Below are 16,499 nucleotides of genomic sequence, written 5' to 3'. Positions count from 1 at the left end.
CTTCCCAAACAAACCCCATATTGTGAGTGGCTCCCTCAATGCTTTCTTCTTCGTCTGCCATTCTTCCCCCCAGAACATGTCTGGAACTCAGTTTTTGCTCTATTTTAATACTAACATTTTTCTTCTTTTTTTGCTTGGCATCTGCATTCCTCTTCCCCTCTCAAGGAATCACAGAGTGGTAGGGGTTGGAAGGGACCTCTGGGGATCATCTAGTCCAACCCCCCTGCCAAAGTAGGGTCACCTACAGCAGGCTGCACGGGACCTTGTCAAGACAGGTTTCAAATATCTCCAGAGAAGGAGACTCCACAACCTCCCTGGGCAGCCTGTTCCAAGGCTCCATCACCCTCAAAGTAAAGAAGTTCTTCCTCATGTTCAGACAGAACTTCCTATGCTTCAGTTTGTGCCCATTGCCCCTTGTCCTGTCACTGGGCACCACTGAAAAGAGTCTGACCCTGTCCTCCTGACACCCACCCTTCAGATATTTATAGGCATTTACAAGGTCCCCTCTCACCTTCTCTTCTCCAGGCTGAAAAAGCCCAGCTCCCTGAGCCTCTCCTCGTAGGAGAGATGCTCCAGTCCCCTCACCATTCTCGTAGCCCTCCGCTGGACTTTCTCCAGTAGCTCCTCATCTTTCTTGAACTGGGGAGCCCAGAACTGGACACAGTACTCCAGATGAGGCCTCACCAGGGCAGAGTAGAGGGGAAGGAGAACCTCCCTCGACCTGCTGGCCACACTCCTCCTAATGCACCCCAGGATCCCATTGGCCTTCTTGGCAGCCAGGGCACACTGCTGGCTCAAGGTCAGCTTGTTGTCCACCAGGACACCCAGGTCCCTCTCCACAGAGCTGCTCTCCAGCAGGTCCACCCCAAGCCTGTACTGGTGCATGGGGTTATTCCACCCCAGGTGCAGGACCCTGCATTTGCCCTTGTTGAACCTCATCAGGTTCCTCTCTGCCCAACTCTCCAGCCTGTCCAGGTCTCGCTGAATGGAAGCACAGCCTGCTGGTGTATCTACCAGTCCTCCCAGTTTGGTGTCATCAGCAAACTTGCTGAGGGTACATTCTAACTCTTCATCCAGGTCATTGATGAAGTTGACTAAGACTGGGCCAGCTACTGACCCCCGAGGACACCAGTACCTACAGGGTTCCAGCCAGACCCAGTGCCGCTGATGACACCCCTCTGAGCTCTGCCATCCAGCCAGCTCTCCACCCGCCTCACTGCCTGCTCATCCTGAGCTTCCCTAGGAGGATGCTTCCACCGCGCGCCCATCGCAAGCCCCGACGCCGGTGCTTCGACCCCCGTGCCCACGCCGCGCCCTCGCACCCCGACGCCTCGGCGCGGGGACCGATTTCCCCCCGGCCGCATAGCCCCCCGGGGCGGGAGGAGGAGGAGGAGGAGGAGGAAGGCAGAGGGAGGGCAGGAGGGAGGGAAGGCGGCGGTGGGCGGGCGCGGCGGCAGCCGGGGAAGGAGCCGGGCGCCCCGCGGCCCATTCGCGAGCGGACGGCGGCGGGAGCGCGGCGCTTGGCCCCCCGCGGGCAGGGCCCACAGCGGCGGCCGCCCCCCCCCCCCCCCCCCCCGCCATGAAGCCGAGCCCCGCTGCGGCCGCCGCGGCGGCGGGGCCGGGGCAGCCGGGGGTTCCGCGGGAGAAGGGCGAAGCGGAGGCGGAGCGGCAGCGCACCCGGGAGCGGCTGGAGGCCGCGCTGGCCGGGCTGGGCGAGCTGGAGTACCTGAGGCAGCGGCAGGAGCTGCTGGTGAAGAGCCTCCTGCTGCGGCGGCCGGCGGGCTCCGCGCCGGGGGCTGCGGGCGGGCGCGGGGAGACGCCGCCGCCGCGGAGCCTGGAGGAGAAGTTCCTGGAGGAGAACATCCTCCTGCTCCGGAGGCAGCTGGTGAGCGGGGCGGCGGGTGGGGGGGGGTCTGTCACGGCGGCTGCCGGGGGACCGGGCTGCGGGTGACAGGCGGGCGTTCCGCCGCCCGTGCCCGCTCGGTTCGCGGAGCCGGGCTCGGCGACCGAGCCCCGCCGGAGGCGAGGAGAGGGGCTGCCGCCGGCTCGGGGGGGAAGCCGGGAGGCAGCTCCGGGCCCCCTCCAGAGAAGGGCCGCTTTTGTCGGAGGACGCGCTCCGGAGCCGGCGGGGAGCGGCGGATCGCTCGGCGGCGAGAACCGCGTTCGGCTGCGCCCGGCCGTCTTTGTGCGGCTGCTCTCACCGGGGAGAAGTTGCATTGCCTGATTGATTTGCCTGATCCCCCCCCCCCCTTTTTTTCCCCTTTTTATTCTTGTTAGCCTTTAGGTTTAGTGAATTCAGAATTATTTCCTTCTTTAAAAGATACAAATCAATTATTTTTCTGCTGTGAAGGTGCCGAAGAGCTGTGGTGAAGGAACAGGGAATCATCACTCAAAAAAAAAACCAAACCCCAAAACCAAACCTAAACGCGGGGATTTGTGGCAGCACTTTAATTCGCGCACTTGGCATTGCAGACCTGGAACCAGGCGCGACGCTGGCGGGGGCAGCGGGGACGCTGGTGGCAGCGGGTGGTGCGGTGAGTTACGGGCTTGAAGCCGTCACCTCCACCAAGCCTGGCTCCCAGCCGGCTCCCTGCTCCTGTCGGAAACGTGGGAGAAGGCTTGGGATCGCCCCTTTGGTTCTCCAAGGACGGTGTTAAATGCCAGCACGTCTTCAAACGGCCCTGCTAACGCTGTTAGCGTCTGCTTCCCCTTTGCCCCAGGACTGGCTCACCCCAGGGGAAAGGCTGGCCTGGATTTAATGGGTTTAGAACTCATCCAGTTATGGGCGTCAAAACTCTTTGTGACGAGCGTAGCAGAGCTGGGCACTGATCAGGTGGTGCACTTGGAGAAAAGAGAGAAACCTTCCTCCTGCCCCCCCCACTTTCCCCGAAGCCGGAGCAATTAAAGGGTACGAAGCCGAACAGATGATGGATAAGCAACGTTGTGATACACACAGGGAAACATTGCGTTGACCGTGGGTTAATGAGTGCCTTACAAAATAATTTCTTATTGCTTATTTTATGCCATCAAATTACCTTCGTAAATAGCCTTAAAATCCATCACACAGCAATTTTATACAATTATAATGGGAGAAGCGGAAGAATTGCTCTTCCTTCCTGCTGCACTCCAAAACTAATAAAAGGGCCATGATCCCAGCCCCAGGAATCTTGCTGTCGATATGGCAGACTATAAGCTCACAATGTGCAGCAGAGCAAGGCGGTTCCCACACCACGGGCACTTGTTGGCAGAGCCATTTCGTCCCATTGTGTGAACAGAGGAGATCTTTGATGAACGTGGCTGTGGTGGTGAACATCCCCTGTCCCACTGGCAGAGCTGTCCTTTCACCAAAGTAGCCCGTTTCGTGTGCACAGGTCTGGTTTGACTGCATCATACAATACAGCTTTGTTGTGACAGCTGTGGTCCTGCAAAGCAGCGCTTAGCCAACATGGTGTGTTGGTCTTCCTAAATTGTGGAGTGTGCTCCTTATGCAGAACTGGCTGGAAGAGGCTGGAATGAAATGCCTGCATAACTCCTCAGTTAAGTGTTTATCCGGAGCGTCCGTCTAGAATTTCAGGGCTTGGTTCTTTGGTTTTTTTTAAATAAAAGAATACCGACAAGGTATTTCATAGACTCGTCAAATAGTTTGGGTTGCAAGGGACCTTAAACACCCCCCTGCCATGGGCAGGGACCCCTTCCACCAGAGCAGGGTGCTCAAAGCCCCGTCCAGCCTGGCCTGCCAGGGAGGGGGCAGCCACAGCTTCTCTGGGCAACCTGGGCCAGGGCCTCCCCACCCTCAGAGTGAAGAATTTCTCCCTTATATCTAATCTAAACCTCCCCTCTTTCAGCTTGAAGCCGTTACCCCTTGTCCTATCATTATTTCCATGATGCTCATATGGAGGAGGCTGGTTGTCTTTGAAGCCCCTTCATGTCTGCGCCACTGAAGGAGCTGATGTCGTTGTCTTCTTGTTTTCCAGAATTGCTTGAGGAGGAGGGACGCTGGCCTACTAAATCAGTTACAAGAGCTAGATAAGCAAATAAGCGATCTCCGCCTGGACGTGGAAAAAACGACAGATGAACACCTTGAGACAGACAGTCGTCCAAGTTCAGGTAAGGCCAATATTCAGCAACATGGAGCCTCTCTTGGTACCTGCAATTAAACTGGCGGTAGTTTTCAGTACTACAACAGTAAATGTCTACAGCATGTTCACACTCTGACAATTGATGCTTACTAGCAAAGTTCACCTACCACTGGAAAGGTTGCTGTTTGTAGACAACGTATTCAGAGAAGCGTTTCAAGCTTAATTAGATTTTTAGTGTTTAGTGCTCATTTTTTTCCAAGGCCACCCATAAATTAGTTCAAAAAACTTCTAATTCTGCGTATTAGGAAGGAGGCTGCAGGAAAAAGGGTGAAAGGAGCACCACCAGCAGGAGGAAGAGGTCAAAACTGATATTACGGCCAGAAGGGAACATTGAATGAAATAATTTGATGCCCCATATATTGAATTTCGTCCTATCCTAACTATGTTGAAGCCAGTAAGTGTTATTTAACTATGGGGAACCTTTCTTAGAGGTGTCTAAACCTGTTCTGAAGACACTAAAGAGTGGAGAATCCACCAGCTTGGAATTGTTAAAACCATTGCTAATTTTTAATCTGAATTTGACTTGTTCCAGAACTGATTTTTTTTTTAATGTGCTTTTCTCCCATGGTGTTTTCTAGTATGCAGCTTTTTCTCCTCTTGGAGGTGCTATACAGTATGATTCCTGACTTTTTTTTTGATGAGCTAAACAGGTCAAGTTCATTAAGTCATTTGTTTTAAGGCATTTTTCCAAGTTCTTAAATAGCTTTATGACCCTTTTCCAATTTTTTAGCTTGGTTTTAAGCGTGCTGGAGTCAAGGGCTAGGCATACCGTTCCAATGTCTTTCTTACCAGTGCTGTATAGACTGCCGAAGAAATTTCTTTGCTGCTATTCATTAGTCTCTTTGTACATCCAACAATCTCATTAGCTTTTTTTTGCCATATCATTAAGCTTGATTGAGCTGCTCTTCCGCGCTGACTAAGTCCTTTTCAGGATTCTTGTTTTCCAGAATGCATCCCCATTCTGTAGACGTGCCCTGCATTCCTTATTCCTAAATGTAAAATTTAAATTTTGATTGTGGTGTGTCATATTTTTCTTGAGTAGCCCCAGTTTACCAGGAAATTAAATTTTCTGTTTCTGCACATTATCTACGATTTCTCTTCTTTCGTGTCATCCACAAATATTATATTAATCTCCAGAACTTTGAGGAAAATAGTGGATAGTCTTGAGCCCAACACTTGGTAAAATTTTTGTAGTTAAGTAGTAGATGGGGAGTCTGTCTTGGAAGGATAATACACTATTAAATGAGTGGGCTGTCAAACACAGCCGGGATCCGTCTTGCTGAAATCTGAAAACTCCTGTAAAGGTTAAACCCCCAACCCCTGTAAAGGTTAAAAAGAAAGTTCAGTATTTCATATGCTAAGTTCTGTTTTTTTACTTGCAAGTGCCTTACTTTTAAACGGAATCCTTCATAGAAATAAGGATATTACTAAATTCTGCGCTGTTTTTTGGGTGCCTGAATGAAATCCCGTAACTAATTGCAATAGGGTAAGCCAACGTAAACATGAGCTTGACTGCCTTTCTAGGGACACAAATGGTAACTTTGTGTAGCCATAACTAATATAAATCCAAACTCTTATTTTTATAGGGTTTTATGAGCTGAGTGATGGAGCTTCTGGATCGCTCTCCAATTCGTCTAACTCTGTCTTCAGTGAGTGTTTATCCAGTTGCCATTCTAGCACTTGCTTTTGCAGCCCTTTGGAGGCAACACTGAATATCTCAGATGGACGCCCTAAATCTGCAGGTATAGTAAAAGCAGGTCGAATACGTCATACTCCAGGAGGTGGCTTTGGCTTTGGAAATACTGCCTCAGGAGTATCTGGGTTGGATTAACCCTTCTTCCTTTCTTCTGACGTGTTATGCTCTGAAAAGATTCCAGTGCCTCTCACCTACGTGGGTCATGAGGCAGGACCGTTTGCCTTCTGCTAGTCCAGCTGTACGTGTGAATAAGCACATGGAAAGAACATGTGAAGATATGACAACTGCTCTACCCAGTAGAGGGCAGTGGTACCTATGCACATAAACACGTTATTCAACAAATTTCTCATAGTTTCCTTTAGAAAAGCATTTTTAGTAAATAGCAGTAATTAAAGATACCTCAAAAGCCATGTCCTCGTTAAAGTGACAGAGTAAGGAGCTAGCTACAGGTTTTAGGAGGTCAGGGCACACGTCAGTCTGTTTGTCGCAGTCATTTTGTCAGTTCTGACTGTCCTCAACCCCCAGGTGAACGTGCTTGATGTGTGTCCTGCGTTTCTATAGTATAGACAAATAGACATCATGAACAGGGGAAAAAATACTTTGTCTCTTTGGCAGAGAGCTGTTGACTTTGGTTGGACACTAGGCTGAAGATGCAAGCCTTAATGTGTGGGGTGGTTAAATAGGAAGGCCTTCTCTGTCTGTTGTCCAGAAAGGACACTTCAGTAGGACTTTTGTGATCAAACACTATTGATTGCAGACATACTCATTGAAAAGCCTTAGTTCATTCTGCGTTGTGGAGGATGCTTCTAACCATAGTATTTCCAATTTCCACTCTGCTCTTTAAGGTTAACTTACAGGGATTTGTTGTGAATCGAGGACAAAATAATTCATGTTCTTCTAGCTCTGAAGTGGGAAAGTACAGCCAGGGATGCATTCCTTCTGAGATGCTGAGAAGTCCTCTAAGTTATCCTTTGAGCAGCTTGAGGTGATTTAATGCTCCACGTTGTAAGGTATATTGATCTTCATTGGCCATACAGAAGAAGGAAAACATACGCAAGGAACTTCAGATGACTGCGTTGCCGTTTTTTTCTGTACACATCACAAACCCCTAAAACTCTCATTATTCGTAATGGCGCTCTTTTGGAGATGAAATTTCACAAACTGGCGTGTTTCAAAGAAAAGTTTTTGTCAACATTTCCTGACTCCGACATAGAATTTAGGAAATGTGGGAAAAATGTGAGGTGATCTGGAGGGAGTTCATGCTCCTGACTTCCCTGTTCTTCCTCTCCTGCTCACACAGGAACATGATCTCTATCAGCTAATTTCATCAACGTCTGTGAGACCTCTTTTGAAATAAGCCTCACATGTGTGATGAGCACTGAGCATTCAAATTTGAGTACCCTGGCTGAAGTTTCTAGCCCAAGGGTAGAAAACAGGACTGACTGTGATCTAGAAGGATCATTTAGATTGTACCCCTACCCAAGAAGACAAGGGCAACCTAAGCTTAAGAAAATAATAATCTTACGTGCTTGGACTGAAGCCCTGTTCCTAAGGTCGCTTACCTCCAAAGCAAGTACCTTAGCCATTAAACGTGACTCATGCACCCTGAAACGCACTGGATTTCTCTTACAGAACCCTCTTTGCAGAGCCAAGGCTAGGATGTCAGCTGATTGACCTGCACTCCTTGTACTTGTGTGGAAAGATGAGCTTGTTTCCCATTCTTTAGCCCTTTATTGCTCAAAAGGAGCATCTGTTATTACTATTAGCATTATTACAATTATAAAATAATTACAACAGTAGTAGTAGTAATGATAATAATAATTACAACAACAAAATTAAATCTGGATTTTTTTTGGACCTAAGGTATGCTTGAAGAAATCTGGAAGTGAAATTTGTCAATAAGCTAAAAGAATTCATTGGACTCTTGTCTATATTTTTTATGTTTCCCTTTGGATTTAGCAAAGTAAAAGATAAAATTTGTATGTGCTGAGGCCCACAGTCAGCTTTAGAAGTGGCTGTGTAGCGTATAAGGAGAAGAGGCCCTTACAGACTTCCCGGTGGAAGTAACATAGGAAGGTCTAAGCAACCTAGGCACAGGTTTGACACCAAAGTAAATGTTCTCACTGGGGCTATGATTTTTGTGTTTTTAACCATGTAGTCATACTGGGGCAAATCCTACATAGCAGCAGTTACAAAGAGACCCACAGAAGAAGAATATCTCTGGAGATATTCAAGACCCGCCTGGACAAGGTCCTGTGCAGCCTGCTGTAGGTGACCCTGCGCTGGCGGGGGTGTTGGCATAGCTGACCCACAGAGGTCCCTTCCAACCCTGAACATTCTGTGATTCTGTGAGAAGGATAGTGCTGCCTTTATGTGGCTCAAATGGCATCCCTGGTTGCAAAGTTTCTTCTGTTTGAGCAGTGCTGCTGTCGTATAAGCTTTGACATCATATGTGTAGATAGGACCGGCGTCCTTGGTGGCACGTGAAAAACGTAGCAGAACTGTCCCTGGCAGACTCTCTAAACTCTTCTAAACTGCCTTTCAGATCTCATAGGCTGGATGGACTATAATAAGGAAGGCCAGCATGAGGACCAGACCGCAGGCTCTGTCTGTCGCTCTTTGTCCACACCGCACTCAAATTCCCTCGATGTCGTTGCAGATGTACATCCAAAGTACCAGTGCGATCTGGTGTCTAAAAACGGGAATGATGTCTACCGGTACCCCAGCCCACTCCATGCGGTAGCTGTGCAGAGTCCCATGTTTCTTCTCCCCGTGACTGAAAACCCCCAGCGAGAAGAGGAGAGACTCGGTTGCGATATTAGCAACGTTTGCCCCGGATCTGAAACGGACTCGGGAAAATCCACCAACGCCCTTCTCCCGCAAAGCTCCTGGTCGGCGCCGTGCCCTTCCACCAGCAAGAGGATAGACGGTTACATCTTAAGCCTGGTTCAGAAAAAGACTCACGCGGTAAGGACTAACAAACCCAGGACAAGTCTCAACGCTGATCCCACCAAAGGGATCTTGAGGCATGGAAGCCTGTGCGTCAGGCAGCCTGCTGGGGTGGTGGCTCATGGTAACGTCGTGAACCTGAAGAGCTCCAAGCCAGCGTGCTTGCCTTCTGGTGGGACCACCGCTCTGGACCACGCGGCACCCTCCCCGATAAAGCAGAGGCCGAGGGAGCCGGCTGGCGAGCAGCTGGAGAGTAGGAAGGCGCCTTTGCCGGTGGCTTTCCCGCCAGGCATGGCCGGCGAGCTTCAGAGCAAGCACCTGCAGCGGAGTGTCAAACCAGCACCTCCGGAGCTCAACCGCAACGCAGTGGCCGTGGCGGGGGACGTCCCCAAGGAGAGCGGCCAGCTCTTCGCCGCATCTCCCAAAGAGAGCCCGGGGAAGCCCGTGGTGCTGCAGCCGGAGAACAGGGTCAGCCAGCCTCCCAAAAAAGTCCTGCTGAAGAACAGCTTGCAGGCGGCTCGCTCCTCGTCGCCTGCCGTCGAGGAGAGGCCCGCGCTGGATTTCAAAAGCGAGGGCTCTTCCTCCCAGAGCCTGGATGATGGGTTGCTGGTGAACGCCCAGTACATACCGGCCCAGCAGCAAAGCGTGAAGCTTCACAAAGGCACCCGAAACGTCAAGATTTTGAAAAGCTCTGCGCTGAAACACAGGCCCCACCTTGCCAACGGGCTGGAAAACAGTTCGCAGACCTCACGGGAGAAACCCAAGCCGGTCGGCAAGAAGTGCCGCTTTCCCGATGAGTTGGATACAAATAAGAAACTGAAAAAACCCTCCTCGCGCGGGAAGAGAGGCAGCGGCTTGCAGCCAGAGTCGGGGCTCCAGGGCCGGCAGGGTGCCCTGCACAAGTCCGCCGTCCGATCACACGGGCACGGCCGAGAGGCGGTGGTGGCCAAGCCGAAACACAAGCGGGCCGACTACCGCCGATGGAAGTCGTCGGCGGAGATCTCCTACGAGGAGGCCCTGCGGAGGGCGAGGAGGAACCGGCGGGAAGGTGTGGGGGTCTACTCGCAAGTCCCCCTGCCCTACGTCAGCCCGTACGCCTACGTTGCCAGCGACTCGGAGTACTCGGCGGAGTGCGAGTCCTTGTTCCACTCAACCGTGGTGGACACGAGCGAGGACGAGCAGAGCAACTACACAACAAACTGCTTTGGAGACAGCGAGTCGAGCCTGAGCGAGGTGGAGTTCGTGGGGGAGAGCACAACCACCAGCGACTCTGATGAGAGTGGGGGCCTTATTTGGTCTCAGTTTGTCCAGACGCTCCCCATCCAAGCGGTCACGGCGCCGGAGCTGCATGAAAATGCGGCGAAGGCCTTTGTCAAAATCAAAGCCTCCCATAACCTCAAGAAGAAAATCCTTCGCTTTCGGTCGGGTTCGCTGAAGCTCATGACAACCGTCTAGCGAGGTGATTTGGTGGAATGTATCTGCTTCTGCTTTCGGAAGCAAGGTGCTTTTGTGTACATATTTCCACAGATTTTGGTTTTTTTTATACAAATATTTAAAACTTAAGGTAAATTATGTCACTTGTCTTCAGAACTTGGGTGGATACTAGTGCCTTTTACGTGGAAATAAAAGACCATTATACTCGTTTAAAAATAACCCAACATAACACTGCCGTTTCAGTGGTGAACAGCCTCCAGTGCACGGTATCAGAAGGCTTAGACAAAAGGCTAATGTTTCTGGGAATGGATTTTGCTTGCCTAGTTTTTCCAGTTCTGGGTCTTATACAGGATATCAACAGCTTAAGGTCATAATTTTTTAGGGTATAAGGGGGAGGAAGTGTGGGCGGTCTTCATGTCTTCGCTTGTCCCTTTCTGCTGCTTCTGTTGCCACGGCTTGAACTTCTTCCTCCTAGTAGTCTGGCCTGGTTTCTTTGTTGTTTGTTTTTTTTTCTTTTCCTGTTGATTCTCTTCTTGAAACTCACCCCTGTCCTCTCCCAGCCTTCCTCCACCAGGAAAGGGCTCCTGTTCAGTCTGTCTCCAAGGTTAAGTCGCCTTCTCTGGAGTGCGCTCCCGGGAGTCCTGCTGCGGACGGCAGTGGTGTTCAGAGTAAACTGCTGGAGCAGCTGACCAAGGCTTAGTAACTTCAGTATATTGTGTAAAACTGCTTTTGGAAAAAGAAAAAAAACATATGCATGTCACGTGCATGACTATCAGTAGTTTTAATATTCCTATTGATGTCCAATTTACTGTACATCATCAATGGCTGTTTTTATATATATATATATCATTGTGTAAATTAATATAACACATCATATGCTGTAATAAACGGTCTGTTTTAATACTTTTTTAAAGTTTGTTACGTTGCTGCAGACCCAGTGAATGGTTTTATACTGGCATTGTCACCACTTAGATGTCTCTGATGTCAGCTGTTATTGTTCCCTAAATTTAGCCATGCAGAAAACAAGCAGGTTTTAAATGTTGCTGTGGATGTGACTTGTGCTGTGAGGGCACTGGATTGTCGTGGCTCCTCTTGTTCTTCCCATAACTTGCATTTTTTGAAGGGCAAGGTGGGATTTAGGAGCTCAGAGGCTTCTTTGGGTTGTTGCTTGTGGGCAGCTCATATTGCGGAGCAGACGGAAATGTGATATTAATCCTCCTCGCTGTCAGGGTGCTTGCAGACTTTGGTTGGTGCAACACAGGGGCAGATGGTAAGTTCCTGTAACCAAATAGATCTGTGTAACGCAACAGCTGTCCTGCTGAAATGGTCAGTAAGTGAATCCCCAAGAGCTGTGTGCTCTGGGAGCTGGGCTGGGTGGAGGAGAGCATGGTCTTGCTGTCCCCAGTGCCCTCTTTCGGTATGGTGGCTGACTGTCACAACCCTGATGAGGTTATGGAAAGGAGAGACAATCGTGTCACGCACTGGTTTCTGTCTCAGTTTCTTTCTTCCCATAGGACTGGAGGTGAGTCTGCCAGCAAAGGAGAAAGGAGCTGACCATAGACAGCACTGCTTCCCTTTGCAACAACAGCTTTGAAGCTGCCTGGTGGGAAGGCTGGAGGTTTATGGCAGGCGTGTCTGATGGGCCAGGCCCAGATGTTGGGCTGATTTCTGCAGGTTCCTCTGCTCTGGCATCCATGAAGCCACAGACATACAACTGGCATGGATGCTGTGACTGGTACGGATTTCAAGGATATGTGTGCAGCCTGTCCGTTCCTTAGCACGATCTGCTGAGCAGGCACCTTCCTTTGTGGTTCCTCTGTGTCCTTCCTACTGTCACCCTGCTGAAAGGCAGAGCAGGTTTTTTTCTTAGGTTTCCTTGCATTGCAAATGTAGGAGAGGTCCACCCAGAGTGAAATGGGAGCAGCTTCTGAGACTTTTTTTTCCAAAAGTGTCAGATTTTATTTTTGAACCGGTAGTATTGTGGATCTCTACTCAGACAGTGTCTCTCGTTATTTTTTTTCCGTTTTTTTAGTAGAGCAATGTCAGTTTCTGTAAGCAGTCTCACAGTATGGTCACAAGGTTCTGGGTTCAGTGACCCAGAAAGTCCTTGCATTTCCATCTCCCACGGTACAGGGAGAGCTGTAACTTACCTTATTTACCTGGTCTCAGCTCTCCCATTTCTTTACACATGGAAGGGCAGATGGTGTATATATATACATGTATATAAATTTTATATATTGATATAGAATAATCCGTCCACAAATCACTGGACAATGGCTGCCATTGCAGAGAGGGGAGAGGAGAAATGTTTGTTATTAAACATGGCATTACTGAGGCTAAGGAGCAGCTTATACATTCCCGTTAATAACTGATGTGTGTTATATCAAACAAAGGGAATATCAAGAAGCTTGTTGAAGCCAGTAGTGTCTTTCCTAGAATATCTCTTAATCAGGCCACATCATCTCTGTTTGAGTGAGAAAAACACGTGCAAATCCTGTAAATCTCCTCAAAGGTGCAGCAGAGTAGCAGAGAGGACCTTCAGACGTGCCCTCTGTCTCTCTGGCTGTAGAGGAGCCACTGGTGGGAAGAGAAACCAAACGGCAGCCTTGGGATGAGGAGTTTTTAATTGCAGTACTATAGCAGATTGTCTCGTACCAGGTGAGGGAGGCTGGTTTTCAAAAGCAAGATGCCGAGTAGTTCCACCTAAATATCGCCAAGACTGTATCCGCTGCAACCACTGTCTTCTGCAATACTCCTGCTGAACAGCTGAGTACCAGACTGGGGAAATGGGCTGATGCTATCTCCATCTTAATTTCATCCGAGTCTTTTCAGTTTGGGGAAGGGATTTTCCTTTTCTTACACGATTTAGGGTAAGCTTCCAGAATCCTTTAAACAGGCGTAGTTTTTTCTCTCTACATTCCCCCCTCCCCCCTTTTTTAAAATAAAAGTGCTGGAAAAGTACTTGATATGGTCCCAATACACAACACACATTCTCTTCTCTGGTTCTGATTTAGGAAACACATCTAGGTTAGTAAGGTTTTTGCAACGTTATGTTGAAAAACATCTGCTGATCTTGGAGACCAGTTAAATATCTGGCACTTCTTTAAGCTACCTGGCTTTCCAGCTCCACAGCCTTGAGTCCTTGCCAGCGTATTTTTCATAATGTTCGCGTTTTAATTATCCCCAGTGTTTATGGTAGTCTTTGGAAGCTTGAAGTGGGAACGTTTCTCTTCATTGCACCAGGGTCTATTTGAAGGTGGGGGCAGGTTGTGGCGGGGAGGTTTGGGATTAGCTACCCCCATGCTCCGCATGTAGCTGAGTGCTGGAAAGTACAGGAGCATACGCTTAACGTGAAGAGCAAGAGCAGACCCCTTTACCCGGGCTCCTTGTGGTTCAGGTTAAATAGTGTTGCTGCGCGTCTCTAAAGTGCTGTCTCTCCCGGGGCAGGAATCGGCATGGCACGCTCTCCGAGAGCTGCTGTCCTTTGGAAGGGAATGAGGGTGTCGCTGGGCTGCCTGCCTTCCAGAAGGCTTGTTGTGGCTGTCTTCTGCTCCCTGACCCCAGCCGTGGGTCAGCGGAGCACCGAGCAAGCTGTGCCTGGTGTGTGCGGGGTCGGAGAGAGGCCCTGGCAGCGTGCTGAGACGTCCCAACTGTGCGGGGCCCCTGCTGCGGATATCACGCTTGTCGTGAGAAATTCGATGTGGTGCAAGGATTTGGACAGCTGGGTCTGAAGGAAGGTGGCAACGGAGAGCCCCATAAATGGAGTGGTCGGATCCTGATCCATCAGTATTTCTGGGAGAGGCTGAAAGAGGAGGTGTTTCAGTCTAGTGCCCAGCTCAGTACGTTGGACTGGGCTAAACAGAGTCCTCTGAGGGACTCTGCCTTGCTTCTTCCAGTGCTCTTTAGATGATTGAGGCCACTATCAGCACTGCCAGTTGCTGAGGTGCTTTAACTACCTGGCCAAGTCCTGCAAGAGCCTTACTGGGACAAGTGATAAGCTCCTGTTGCCCAGGTCTGGTTTTGACCATCTGCAGCCCAACCCCTGCTTGCAGAGAGCCTGTAGGTCCCAGCCCTTTGAAGCTTTCCCTGTCCTGGGGCTTCAGAAGGAAACTGTCCATCCCTTACAAGTTTTCTAGTTTTCTTCTGGCTTGGGGTTCATCCTGGTGAAGGACTGACAACAGATTGCCCACAACAGAGTCCTGTGCCTTCCCTCATCACAAATCTATCAGGTCAGGTGCTCCCCAGGTGGCAGCCAGCGAAGCCATCCCTGAGGGACCTGGATTGCTTGCTGCCATGAAGGGCAGCAAAGGCTTTCATTAGCTGTGGTGGCCGCTCAGCAGATGGCACCACACCGGGCACGGCTCTCCCTGAACACGTCATTTTGCTCACAGGAGGGAACAAGGCTGTGAGTACTTTGAGGAAGCAGAAACAGCTAAAGACATTTTTAATAGCTAACTTCAGCATCTAGTGTGTACCTTTGGAGTAGCCAACAATAATACATTCAACTGAGCTTCTAGTACAAGAACCTGAACCATTATCGTCTCTTTGCAAAGTCCTGTGCAGAGCACAGAGAGGGTACAGAGACTGCAAACCGATGGAGACAATTCGTAAACCCCAGGCCTGTCTTTCAAGCTCGCTTTTCTCCTGAATTTCTCTGAAGCACCAGGGAATTGCGTTGAGGCTCCTTGCATGGCACGATGTTTCTTTCTCTAACTAAACGTTACAGATGGAGCACAGTGGTGCAAAACAATTGCTCTGGGGTTTAAAAAATCCCACAATGCTGGAATGAGGGAAGGTGTATGGAAACAAGTGGGAGATCTATTTAAAAGGGATAATAGAAAGTGCGTTTTAGACAGCAAGAAATTTGCTGCCACAAGAAATGGTGAGGCAGATATAGTATCAGCAATTTCAAAGGGATTAGAGAAGGTAGGGAAGGATGTGTGCTCTACCATCCCCAGTCAATGGCTGTGGATGCTAGGAGAAGCGTGAGGTGAGCGGACTGCAGGTAGTGGCCAGGCTTGTGTGCTCCCCCTAAAGATTGTTTTTCCCTGCAACTGCTGAAGTACCGTTCGTGGGAGGAGATGCACCATCCTGCTGACCTAGCAGACCGTTACCTGTATTTGTGGGATCTTGGTGTAGCTGGTGGGAGTTGTCTATGCAAATGAATTTCTTCACTCTTTATTAGTCGTTTGTCCTCCTAACTGCTGCTGAAGACAAGTATGGCATTGCTTTGCGAAGAAATTCACTCTGCAGGCTTGGCTGATGCATGCATTTATTCAAACTATGGACATGTGTTTCTGGTCACTCTTGTCTTATGGCAGAATAATTTCATCCACCCTTTCACAGGGGCAGTCTGTGCTGAAGTCCTCTGTTCTGGTGAACATTGTCCCCCTGTAATGCAAACACTGTTATGGACGTAGTCCATGTATTAGTTTACTGTGGGAGTCACTGTTGGGCAGCAATTTTACATCCTCCAGTTGCTTCTAAACTGTAGGAAAAAGCTGATGACCTCCAAACCAAACCAACCATCCTAGTGACGAAGTGCATCTACTGCACCTTGCCGTGGGTCTTTGCTGGACTTGGAGAGTTTTTCTCTCCCTCTGGCTGTGTCTACATTTGTGCTCCTGTTTGGAGCAACAAAGGAGCCTGGAAGTGAATGTCGTGGTCGTCTCCACTCACTGCATGTCACTTTGGATGGCAGAGCAGTTTTGGCACACTCTAGCTAGACGCCTTTGGAACGCTGACCCAGACGGTCTGCTCCAGGGACACAGCAAGTGTGATTCTACCTGGACAGGGACATGGGAGTCTGAACCAGTGATGGCTCCCTAGAATAGCTTCCCATCAAAAAATGTGGACACGTTTGGTCAAAGTGACGTTGGGGACCAGACTGAATTGAGGCTGCAGTGAACACTTGAACTGCGTATGTTATGCGTGTGGGGATGTCAGTTTGGATCTGCTCCTTCTGTGCTGAATGACTGGTTAATGTAAACAGAGCCTGTCTCTCAGTTAACGGCCTTTGTTTCCATGCTGTATTCCTTTAAGATCAATAAAGTATATTAACATTAATAACTTGATTCTACTGAGCCAAGCTCTGAAAATCTGGCTTTTGTTCTTTTTAAAGGAGTTGGAGTTGAAAGTCCTGGGAACTAAGATTTTCATGACAATACAGAAGGAAAATTTATATGATTTGGACTCTGACCTCATGCCTTTGTAAGCAAATTAATGGTTTTCTCCCAAAAAAGGTTCAAGTCTTCTGTGGTCAAGGGCAGGAAGCTGGAAAA

General features: G+C 49.4%; 1 protein-coding gene across 1 annotated transcript; it reads left to right on the top strand.

Annotated features, from left to right (window-relative positions):
* Positions 1-1,579: 1,579 nt before the first annotated feature.
* Positions 1,580-16,292, top strand: DACT1 (dishevelled binding antagonist of beta catenin 1). Its single transcript, XM_075426973.1, has 4 exons — positions 1,580-1,885; positions 3,975-4,107; positions 5,726-5,881; positions 8,381-16,292. Exons 1-4 carry the CDS (start codon positions 1,580-1,582, stop codon positions 10,237-10,239), a joined length of 2,454 nt encoding a protein of 817 aa, XP_075283088.1. The 3' UTR covers positions 10,240-16,292.
* The last annotated feature ends 207 nt before the right edge of the window (positions 16,293-16,499 follow it).

This window comes from Opisthocomus hoazin, chromosome 7 (assembly GCF_030867145.1).
Source record: "Opisthocomus hoazin isolate bOpiHoa1 chromosome 7, bOpiHoa1.hap1, whole genome shotgun sequence".
In the NCBI taxonomy this organism is placed as follows: Eukaryota; Metazoa; Chordata; class Aves; order Opisthocomiformes; family Opisthocomidae; genus Opisthocomus; species Opisthocomus hoazin.
This window is presented reverse-complemented; position numbering and strand designations above follow the sequence as displayed.

Excerpts from the sequence above, each read along its gene's own strand:
- DACT1 (XM_075426973.1), top strand. The coding sequence starts at position 1,580 with ATGAAGCCGAGCCCCGCTGCGGCCGCCGCGGCGGCGGGGCCGGGGCAG. Across the intron at positions 1,886-3,974 it reads TCCTGCTCCGGAGGCAGCTG|AATTGCTTGAGGAGGAGGGA; the intron begins GTGAGCGGGGCG and ends CTTGTTTTCCAG. Across the intron at positions 5,882-8,380 it reads TGGACGCCCTAAATCTGCAG|ATCTCATAGGCTGGATGGAC; the intron begins GTATAGTAAAAG and ends ACTGCCTTTCAG.